The sequence below is a fragment of the Amblyomma maculatum genome, chromosome 6 (assembly GCF_055883805.1).
Source record: "Amblyomma maculatum isolate TAMU_Amacu chromosome 6, ASM5588380v1, whole genome shotgun sequence".
Taxonomy (NCBI): domain Eukaryota; kingdom Metazoa; phylum Arthropoda; class Arachnida; order Ixodida; family Ixodidae; genus Amblyomma; species Amblyomma maculatum.
The window spans coordinates 86,257,467-86,269,432 of NC_139349.1; the positions used below are offsets into that span (position 1 = coordinate 86,257,467).

Here is an 11,966-nt window from a genome sequence, read left to right on the forward strand (position 1 = left end):
TGTCTCGCACTTTTATTGTACTTGAAAGAATTATTGGTTTTTCTTTTTTCCAATTGTGCAAGATTCATAATATTGGATGCATTAAATCTTTAAATAAACTTCCGTATATTTGTACTCTATGCATCTTTCCGAAACAAATGAATTAATTCTACATTTGGTGTACTTTGGCGGAATTTTCGCTATGCTACATTCATAAATGGATAAATGTGCACTCATTATTTCAGTCTGCCTGTTATTGCCTTTCAGGGCCATTCCTGTTGCCATTTTTCAAGCTGACCCAAGTGTGAAGGAGCATTACCTCAGACGGTGGATGAAGACGGCGACTAATCACGATCTTAACATTCGATCAGTGAGTACTGTTCAAAACATTTTAAAATCTCTCCTTGTTTTTAACCAAGACCATTGAGTTATATTGGTATCATTGAGACAAATCTTAGTACTGTTACTTCTTGCCAAATTTTTAAGCACTTTGGGAATAGCATAAACATAGTGAGTTTTATGCATTTGAGACATGCTTTTTGATGAGGATTATCTCTCGTATGCTTGGCTGGCCTGCATATGTGTTTGTATGCGTCATGTATTTTTCTTTTTCGTGGTAAAAAAAATGTGTGTTGCTGATGGTGCTCTTTCGTTCCTGTCTTGTGTCCACTGGGAAGATTCTTGACTGGGAATACTACATCGAGAGGCTAGGAAGTGCCATCCAAAAGATCATCACCATTCCGGCAGCTCTGCAGCAGGTAATTTTGACCCATGTGGTATAATGGAGGTTAGAGAGCGAGTGAAGAGAAAATCCTCTGCTTAATAACTTGAGAGGGCCACATAGCCCTTGCATACTACAGAGTGCAGGCTGTTTTATTTTAAGCATCCTTATCATCCTCAGCACTGTAAGAGTAATCTTTGCTCAGCTGTTCTTTCTTTTTTTTTTCTCTGTAATATCTGTGTTGGCGCCATATTGCCTGGTTTCAGACATGGCTGGTAAACACACAGGTAAACACACAAATGGTAAACACACAGAGCGCTGGCTTACAAGTTTTGCTGAGCACTAGCTTGCCAAACACCATTCCTTTCATGTCTTATCTTTGCACAGTCTTTTTTGACTTTGTAAAACCAATCAGCCTAATGCTTCATAACTGGCAGAACATGGTCAGCTATTAATACTGGGTTGTGGCACAAAGCTCACGAGTAGCAAGGATGAGCAATTGGGTCATAACTCTGGCGCATAACCGGATTTACTAAAAAAATATCTCAGCCAGTGGGGTTTCATATAAAAAAACTGAGACCTTACTTAACTGAGACCTTACGCAAATTTGTCTGCTTGAGGCTCAGGGCATACTACTATCTTCGTAGCTTTGGTTTGGATCTGCTGTGAAGTGTGTTGCATGCAATGTGCAGGTTCCAAATCCTGTTCCTCGTGTTGCCCATCCGCCGTGGCTTCACAAACGGCTTCTCGAAAAGTATGATGTGCTCAAGCAGAAACGGATCAACGAACTTTTTACAACTGCTCCCAAGCAACAAGCAGAAGAGGTGAGCACACATATGCTGTTTTCGTTGAAGTTGAAATTTTAAAATGGACAGGAATCGAGACAACTTTAACTGAAGTAACTTCATCACTGAGCAAATTTTGTTAATGGATGCTGACCGTGTATGCGTCACCGTTGCTGGTGCCAGGTTTCTTTTCCTTTTAAGAATCTATTAATAGAAACTGATTGAGAAGAAAAGAAAACAAATCCTCATTCACTGCCTCTACAGCTGGGCTTTCAGGAAAGGGGGTGAGGGTTGTTTTGGTTCTGTGGCTGAACAGAGGGTGGCCAGTAGCACGCGAGGGATCCCGGCAGGGATAGATGTGAAAAGGAGGTGCGGGACGTCACCAGTGACAAACTCTCCACTGTTCCCAGACTCTCACGTTTGCACAGGCTACGGGGAGTTGCCGAGAGCGATGTCAATGGTGAAGTACACAGGACCGCTGTTTCCGACTGCTAATGTTCCTTTGCTACTCAGGGAAATAATGAAGATGGCAAGCTAAGCGGAAAAAAAAAATGTGCAAAGTAAAATAAACATAGCGGCAATGCTACCATACTTTTTTTGTGTGACCTCTATACTTTCCCTATAGCCTGCGCCCAAAGACACAGCCGAGATGGCTGACATCGAAGACCTGGGCCAGCCCACCCGTGTTTCAGAGACGAGAACTGTTGTGGCCACTGTGACGCAGAAGAAGAGGGCGCGGTCACCAGAGAAGAGCACAGAGGAAGAGATGCTGCGCAAGTCATGGCGCGAGACGCTGGGACCACCTCCACCACTTGGGCAGGACAGGGTAGGCTGCTGCTGGCTTTGTTCAGGACGTGCAGTCAGTGCCAGCAACAATGTTCTCTTCACCAGATATGTGGCCAGGATTTTGCTACAGTTGACTCTCAGTAATTCAAGCTCGAAGAGGGCCTAATGTCATTTTATTTATGCAAAGTTCAAATTACATGTGCATAATAATAAACCATATTTAAAAAAAAAATTAAGAGCCCAAATGAACAAGACTCTGCTGTGGTTTTAAGCCACTTGGGGTACAAAGTGGAAGAAAAACAAATTTTACTGTCTACTGCTGAGGTTCACTGTCGAGAAACTTGCAATGCTCCAAACAGCCTCAGGATCACGGATTTGCTTTTTCGCCTATTATATTAGGTTGATCTTTTGCAGGTCAGGCTCACAACATTAAGCCTTTTTAGGCGTGATAGCTTGCATGTTAGATTAAAAGTGCCACTGTTAGTACGTCTTTACATTAATAATTGGAAAGGTAATTATTTTGATTGGTTTTGCGAAGAGATGTTTTTGAGTTTTCATATAATTGGTTATCACCTTCAATCAACCCTGTATTCATAGTATGTATACTAAAAAACAGGTGTGTATGCGAGATGTTTATTTTCACTTGCACTGGAAGCAATTTAGGAATATTGAGCTTCAGTGACGCGGGTGCAATATGAGGCTTGATTGACTGCATTAGCGACACCCGCACTCCATGGTACTTGTTTGAGAGCTACCCATGACTTAACCACAAAGAAACATTTCACACTACAGTTTGCTGGAGGCTAGAAATAAAAGCAGAGGACTGCAGTAAAAGCCTTGGAGCCAATTCGTGTAACTGTATCTCGTAGAGCACTGCCTACATGTATACAGTCGAACCCGGTTATATTGAACCCGGATATATCGAATTTTGGTTATATCGAACTCACGAAATATCCCCTTGAAAATCCTATGTTAAAGTATAGGAGGGCCGCGTCATATATCGAACTCAATTTCACCGGTCATTCGATATATCGAACTCCGCCCCACGCACTGGAAAGTGTGCCTTCCCCAAGGTCGATCGCATCACCCTTGGCCGTTTGCCACGTGACGTTTTCAAGCCACGCGCGGAAGGAATGAGAGGGGCCAGTTAGGCGACGGCTGGTCAGGGCAGCGCCGCGCCCATTCCCCAAAGGCGCGCGCATCTGCAGAGCACATGACGTTTGCAAGCCATGTGCGTGCCCATTCTTTTGCCGAGCTATCTCTCTCCTTCAGCACGCGCAACGCATGCACCAAGCCAGCTCAGCCCGTTTTCAGACAGACGTCGGACGCTTTCTCCAGCGTGTGTTGCGAACCCTCTGCGTGCGGCGGCTGACGTGGCTATGGCGCCTGCGGATGTTAAGAAGCGGCAGCTCTGTTTTTCTTTTTTTTTCTTTTTTGCGAGAGTCATCCTTTCTTATCGTTGTGCTGTACGCGCGGCGTAGCGTAAGATATGGCAGCTGCGGACGTTAAAAAGCTGCAGGGTCTTTTTTTTTTTGCGGGGATGTTTATTTTATTTTTTTTTATCGTTTATTCTTGCACGTATGAATCAGCGAAAGCACGCGGTCAGCTGCTGCGATCATGACGCCCGCTCCAAGCGCGGCGTGATAAATCGAACCAGGCTTGTGCAATCAAGCTGTCACGGGCACTCTGCCAAGTTCGCTTCCCGCCACCGCAGGAGCTATCAAAAGATAAACGCGCCCCGACGTTATCGCTGCGCAGCATCTTGGCACGCTGCCAATGAGCTGTTGGTGAGACGACCGAAACGACTGACGCGCGCCGTTGATATGCAAGCGAAAATGTTCGCGATTTCTGCCGCCGCGGCGACACAGAAACCTTGTTTTGAGCTGCCGCGGTGGCTCGAGCGGCGAGAGGGACGTAGTTCCAACAAATTTGAAATTTTTCGCTCTGTCGCTGCCGCTCGCCGCTGAGATCGCTCAGTCGCTTGCATGTGAGCGAGCTGGCCTTAACGCATTTTTTATTTTTTTTTTCAAATTCTCGGCTGCAAAAGTGGAGGTTGGGTTCATTATGCGAGTGGGTTGATTACGCGACAAATACGGTACCGTTTTTTCGCATCGTATCACAAGCAGATTTCTGTATATCGAATTATCGATATATCGAACTATTTCGTGATCCCCTTCGAGTTCGATATATCCGGGTTCGACTGTAGTAGCTGTTGCAGCATAATATGCTTTTGTGCCTCCAGTTGTCCGTGTTCCCAACGCAGTGGCGATGGAACTCCATACGGCCAAACGAAATGCGCACAATCGATAAATATGCAAGGGTTTGGCGTGAGGCGAGCTGGGGGGGGGGGACCCACTTTGGTCACCATGCTATTGCTGTGTGGCATGCTCCACACATGCGCTGACAATATGCTACGATGTAGTGTAATGCGGTCGAGTTTTTATTATATGGTTTCCTATGGAATTGGACTATTCATATAGGAAGTGCTGGCCAATTACTACACCAGAGTGGCCAAATCCTGTGAGGGAGCGTGTATCCAAGGGTAATCATTGGGATCAGGCTGCGACCCAGACCTGGGTATTAATCGGGTGCATAATTCCGCTGCACCAGGATTTGAATTGTGGCCCTTTTGTTCATGAGGCATATGCTCTACCTCTATGCCATCACTGTTGGTGATGATGTCTAAGAAAGCTTCAGCGGGACTGGTTACCAACAACATTAACAGTTGGGAAAATGCAGCCCATGAGAACATAACAGCGTATTTCTGTTAGTGCTAGTGAGCAACTAGTACAGCACTCCAGGAATGCCAGATGTATTATCCTTTTAAATATATAGCTTTCACTGTTACCAGAGCTAAGGTGCACGACTCATAATTAAATGTGGCTTTCTCGAAGTTTCTGAAAAGCCTGGCGCTGGTGGGTGTTTTCACAAATGTCTGGTATATGTTACTTCTTTGCTGCAGGAAGAAATGACTGAGTGGCTGAAGTTTCACAAGAAGAAATGGGCCCTTCAAAGGCGTCAGCGGCAAGAGCGCTCAAAGCGGATGAACCGTGGTGGCATTGCTGGACCCTCTAGCGCCGCTGCTGACAAGGCTCCCTCTGCCAAGGGCGGGGCTGTTCGAGCAGGGGTAGCTGGCACGCTGGGAAGCTTTCTCCGCAGGGCACAGCGTGTACTTCTTGACTCTCCATGGCAAATCATACAGGTGTGCCACATTTCTTGGTACTACAAAGTTTACCACATTTAGTCGTATAGTGAAGATCAAACCAGTCAATATTAGTGACTGTAAACACTGACTGCTCATTGGAAGGTCAAATTCTAGAGGTAAAGCTCAGCTACTTTGGTCATCTGATGCAAAAGAGAGGAGTGTCACTGGAGAAAATTTTGATGCTGGGAAAGATTGAGGGACACAAGAGAGAATAGGGAGCGAACGCGATGGTTAGATGGCATCTTCGAGGCATTGCAGATGAATTATGTAATATTTGAAAAATAGTGGGTGACTGGAAAGCTTGGTGTGGTATGGTTTATAGGGTCACGAATAGTAGTCGGACATGACTGAGCTGACCGACTGACTAAGTCAATGAACTGTTCTTGCACCAAATTCATGAGAATGCAGGGCGAGTGTCCAATATGCAGTTAATAGTATAAGTAGAAATTTATAGTTTTACAAACAAATTGGCAAATTTGTCATTCAACCATGTCTATTATGAATACGGTTGGCAGTATAGCTAGTAGCGATGCAACGAGCATGTTTTTTCTGTTTGTGCAGCCAACAGGGAATATCTGATAGATGATGTGCAGCCTTTTCTTGCTCAGAGGGAACGGTGTGAGGCAGACACAGAAATGTACGCACAGTGAGAACATGTATACAGCTTTTGTCAAAAGCTTAGACCCAAGGAGTGTTTGCTGCTAGGCTATGTACCGGAGCTCCTGCAGCATCCGTGGAAGTTCTTACCGTCAGAGGGGTGAATAAAGAAGCTCCTCTCGTTTTCCAGAGATTTGGAATGGCAAGCAAACGCCAGGAGGTTTACAATTTTGACAAGACAGTAAATATGAAGACAAAAGCAATTTCCACTTCAGAAGTTTTGCTAGATAGGTAAAACCTCCTGGCAAAAACCCCGATCTCTGCGTGCCTCAGGCAGATGCTAGTGCACATTGTGACTGCAATAACGAACGCACATGTGCGCTAGGCACAGAACTGCATTGGAAGGCGCTACCGGGGGGGGGGGGGGGGGGGGGGGTCAATAGGGTAGAGGGATAATGTTTGTTGGTGTGCACTTTGACACGTCTAATGCAAGAAGTGTTGCTTGTGTTAGCTGAAGTGTAATCGGTATCCCCCTTTTGTTGTCGGGCAGGTTGACCAGACGGGCACACCTGGCGTGTTTCGTCTGTGGGCCTTGGTGGGGACAGAGCTGCATCAGCTGCGTGTTGTTGTGCCCAGGAGCTTCTACATCAACTCCAAAGTGCCCAAAGAGGAGCAAAACCTTAGTAAGGACTTGCAGGTCTTGCTCTACATAGCATAGTGAAAGAGAAAAAATGACCGGATGGCTTAGCTTGGGGCTTTTCACAGATTATAATGTGCTAGCATGGTTCTGCGTACTTTATTTTGACTTTCTGACTTTCCAAGATTTGTCTCGATTTGAACTGGCTTACCTCGGTTGACTTATCATGTGATGTATGCTGCCCAAGTTGGAAAAAGTGACACAGATACAAAGCCCCACTTTAAAAGAGCTGTACGAACGAAAGCTAGACAAGGCCACACCGTGTGCTAGTATTGGAATAGTGTGTGGCCGTTGCAATGCTGTCTGGGAGCATTGGCCACGTCTTTTCCCGAGGTGCAGCCGTGGACAAACCAGGCCAATCCAGGCCGCCTCGGGCAGAACACTGGGCTCCACGAAATGAATAACAACAGTGACGAAGGCAGCTGTAACGTGTGTTCAATGACCCCGATTATCTGACTAAGCGGAAGAAAAGCCTGGAAAAGGATAAGCTGTGGAAACTTGCAGATTGGACAAAGGAAACGGTTTGGCAAAGCCGGCGCAGGTCCTTTTCCATAACCGGCAAAACAACAGTCTAAATATTTGCTCGACCGAGCAAAAACCACAGCTAAAAGCGAGGGTGCGTCTAATTCACATTTACCATGCTAAATCATCCGTCAGTGTTTTTGCTTTGGGATAGTGCACAACACACTAGTGTACATGAATCACTACGTCAAAACCAGCATAGATGGTTTCTAGTTTCATATTTTGTCATCCAGTTTCGGTTTCAACCGCCGAATGATGGCTGTGGCATCACAAATGAATTGTGGTCATGCGAGTCATGAAAAAAACTGCGACATAATCGCTGCTTATTCATAGTTTGTGATTCCAGCTTGCGAGCAAGCTTGCATAAGAGTTGTAAATTATGTCGAACAAAGTAGCAACCACACTTCAGTTTTTGTATGCTTCACATGGCCTCAACTTGTCTGCGATGTCAAATCTGTCATTAAGCACTTGAAAACAGAACTGAAACAGAATGAGAGAAGAAATTCAATTTTAAATTATTCATTGCTTTTTCATGCTATCCTTGTGGTTATTCACATTATCTAACGTGCTGCGCACCATTCCCGAAACAGAACGCACAACTAAAGTTTGGTGTCTGTACTCCTTTAAAATGAATAAGTGCCAGTCACATGTCTCTGGCATTTTGGAGGAACTCTGTAACCCATCGACATTTTCTCTCAAATATCCACCTAACAAGTTACAGAAGTTACAGAACAAGTTACAGAAAAAGTGGCAGAATCTTTTAATACAGTTGATCTCTTTGTTACGAACAGGAAAAAAAAAAAGAAAAAATGTAAATTAGTTTGATGGAGTCTAAATTTGTTACAAAATTTTGTCAGATATGCACGAAGAGCTGCACCATTTAGTCGATGCAGGGTGTTCATTTGCGTGGCCCTTACTAGAGAAAAGGGGAGACCTTTCTTCGAAGTCTTGCCACTGTTTCTGCTCGCTGTTCACAGTGATTCTGCTAGCAAAGGACTGAGCTCTAGCTACTGTGTGGTGGTACCCTCACTGCGATACCTGAACGCAATAGCAGCATGCCAAATACTAGCTTAAAGCGGCTTCCCCATATTGCATTCGAGCGTCATGGAAAGTGGTACTTCCAGAGTGAAAGCTGTTGCTGTTTTCATCACCTTCGTTACAAATAACGTTAGTGTGGGGTGGCTATTGCAAGGTTACAGTCGTACGTGTCGCTGCTTCTGGGTCGCTGTGAATGCATGTGGGAGTCGTGAATGAGTGTCAATTGGTGCTGGGAGCTTCAATATGTATATGCATTTTATGGATGGCCAAATCGCTCTTTGTACGTAAAGCGAAAATTGCAGGTGTTTGCTAAAGATATTTTGGAACAGTTCAAAATAGCGAGTAATTTTTAATGTCCGTTTTTGCATTACTGAAGTTTGACTATACTCACCTTCTTCTGTTAGTGCTTGTGAGTATAATGTGTCTCTTGGTAACACACTGTGATTCACTGTGCTTGACACCATTTCAGCGTGGCGCAAAGTGATGCGCCATCTACCAAGGTCCCACCCTGTTTACAACCTCTATGAGTACACAATAGAAGAAACTGTATTCCAGCAACGAACTGAGTAAGTTTACAAGCTTCTTTTTTATTTGTATTGCTGCATTACTTACTGCTGTGGAACAGAAAAAAAAGATTTGTTGGGAAAGCCTGATGCGTGACACAGCTTGACACTAGTGCTAGAGAGGCTCTGAGTGGCTTAATATTGTTCGCGTGCAGTCTTGCGTCTGGAAGGACAGCGGGAAGAATCTTGAAGGGTGCTGTGGCCAGAGACGTTTCTTTTTCAGCCACTAGTTTTTACTACAAAGCTATCATTTGCAATTTCCAAGCTTGTGGAAATAATTTTCAGTGTCCTGGGTGGTCTCTTTTGTAATGCTACTATATGGCATGTCACAGCAGTGCAGGAGGGTTTTGGTCAAATATTTAGGGGAATCCCCCAAGGTGGAGTAGGTTTCTAATAAGGGAGTAATTACTCATTGACATCCACCCAAACGCAGCCATACGGCTACAAAGGAAAGCTACACAGCTTTCTCAGAAACTTCGTAGCTAAAGAAAAATTCGTCCTTATCCAGGAATCGAACCTGGGACCACTGCCTATTGGGTTTTGCTTTGCACCGCGAGAGATCTTTAAAGCATGTATCTCATGATTGCCAGTTTTTCACGTGCTATCATCCAGTGATCTATTCATGCTCATGCAAGCAGCAAGTTTTCAACCTGTGCATAGCATTACGTTACCTTCACTCCACTGTGGTGGTGCAACCGTTAGGGCACTTGACTGCTGCGGCTTCGACGCGGGTTTTATCCCGGCCGCGGCAGCCGCTTTTCGATGGCAGCGAAGAACAAGGCGTCCAGTACACTGTGTATCGTCAGAGCTCGGTAAAGATCCCCTGGTGGTCGAAATTACCGAAGCCCTTTACTGCGGCGTCCCTGACAAGCTGAGGAGCTTTGGGATGTTATATCCTATCAACAAACCAAATCACTTTTATATTGAGGATCTCCTGCATGCCTAAAACAAAAAAAAAAAAAAAGAAAAATGTTTGGGCTCTGCAAGATAATGTTGTCTGTGCTTTGTAGGGACATCATACAGGAGTTGTCGGCGCCTCACATTGAAGGGGTCTACGAGATGCAAGTTCCGCTGGAATTCCGGGTCATGATGCAACTGGGATGCGTGTGCTTGGTGTCCAAGCAGCATTACAGAGAGTACAGCAGCAAGGTACGGGGCAGCTTTTATCTTATTTGACTGAAGCAAACTTTACGCATCAAAGCAGCAGTTCTGATGACAAGGGTGTCTTACTGCATTCGGCCAGTCGTACTATTGTGGACACTCTTCAGTGTGAAATAGCTTACAGGGACGCTGAAGCAGTATTTATGGTAATATGTTCTAATGCAACAAATCCATAGATGCTGCCCTTGTGAGTATTGGAGTCAAATTTAAGAGCTCTGCACGGACCCTATAATTTGCAAATAATTTTTAAAGAGTCCTCCTGGTGACCGCCCGCAACCGATGGGTCAACACCTCACCGCGGGTTAGTAGCTGCCCCCATCCCGTTGACATGAACTGGGCTTTCTGGGTGTCCTCCCTTAGTGGGAACTTACGAGTGATGCAGGCTGGATAGGATGCAGCGGGTCACTTTGACAGCCTGTTTTCTTCATTTCTTTTCTTTCACGCTGATGTTTGTGCTGCGGAGAGGGCTGGTTGAATACATATTGTTTGTGCGCATTTTCCAGCTTTAGTAAATGCTATAATGTTTCATGGATCATTTAGTTAGCCAAACTGTTTGATATGGACTTCCGTGTTAGCCAAATTGAGGCATTTGATCCCATCAACAGCAAGTGTAACAAAGGCTTTTCTTTAATCAGACTCTGCATGCTTCGAACAGCTTTGCATTGCTCTTTAATATTGAGAGTCAACTATACAAGTTTGTCTTCTTTGGCAGCCCAATGTGGTGAGCTGATTGATGGATCTTTCTAACGATGCTAGCAGGGATGGAAGACAGCTCCTTTTGTGGCTCTGTGACTGCAGCATAGTGCGTCTAAGCTTGAATCAGTAGATTTCATCCTTGATATGGCGGTGATATTTCTATGGGGGCAGCTAGAACTGAAAAGCAGCCGTGTACTGAAATCTCGGTGCGAGCTGAAGGAATACTAAAGACAACTGGACACAATTTTCATTCTTAGTAAAATACAGCCTAGCCTCTAAGAGCTGCATCCAGAAAACTGTGTTGACACACGCAGTGCACTTGTGACATCAGCTGGGGAACCTGACTGATACTATTTACTCTTCAGGCTTTTCCTAGGTTATAAATTCTATATTGTCAGTTAAAGTAGGGCTTTTTTTTGCCATTAGAATGCAGTAGTCTACTGATACAAGCTGCCTTCAAATTGTCATCAGTGTCCCTTCAAAGAAATCTGCCTGGTTGATGTCAATTCAAGCTCTGAACTACAGCAAGCCTTTGTTGCTTAGTGTGTTTTAGCCTGTGAATGTAAAGACTGGAAAATTTGAGCATGCTTATCTGTGCCTTTTGTCACAAGGTAGTTTTAATGCAGGGCGCTTTGAGACTGGATTTCGAGCACTGTTCACTTATTTTTATCAGGCCACTTGTCTCTTCCGTAACATAGAAAAGCAGGGGCTTTTTTTTTTTTTTGTAATTAAAATGTTATTTGCTATGGTGCCCTGAATATAATTTTCGGTCATTGGAAATTTTTCATCCACCAGAAGGTTTATAATGAATCAACACAGAATATCAAATGTTAACAAAGCACGTGAAAAGGTGGAGCAGTTTATTGTGAAGTGGTGTTGTGATACAGTTGGTGACCACCTTTTTTGAATTCGCAGGGTCCGGAAGCTGCTCTGTTAATCAGACAGTTTGCGAAATTTGTGAGCTTCATTAAATCACTTCACTGAGATAAAATTGGCTTGGCTAATATTGCTAAACTTGCCTTTCACCATACCCCTCCAACAGGTGATAATATTGGCTTGCATTTGAGTGATGCTTCCATCACGTGGGGATCACACACGTGTCACACCACATGCTACTGATTGTTTGCATGGCCTGCAGGTCATGTTGTTGTAGAGAATGCCATGAACGGGCGAGCACCTTTGCGCTACCCTTGTTCTGCACAAACGCCAGACCGAG

General features: G+C 44.7%; 1 protein-coding gene across 1 annotated transcript in view; it reads left to right on the forward strand.

Moving 5' to 3' along the window:
• PolE1 (DNA polymerase epsilon catalytic subunit 1) overlaps positions 1-11,966 on the forward strand; it is an 83,349-nt gene that overhangs the window by 34,783 nt on the left and 36,600 nt on the right. The window contains exons 25-32 of the mRNA XM_084607085.1: positions 247-349; positions 657-737; positions 1,393-1,524; positions 2,111-2,311; positions 5,234-5,473; positions 6,624-6,756; positions 8,800-8,896; positions 9,904-10,042. Of these exons, the coding sequence (XP_084463211.1) occupies positions 247-349; positions 657-737; positions 1,393-1,524; positions 2,111-2,311; positions 5,234-5,473; positions 6,624-6,756; positions 8,800-8,896; positions 9,904-10,042 (1,126 nt within the window). The remainder of the gene's footprint in view (positions 1-246; positions 350-656; positions 738-1,392; positions 1,525-2,110; positions 2,312-5,233; positions 5,474-6,623; positions 6,757-8,799; positions 8,897-9,903; positions 10,043-11,966) is intronic.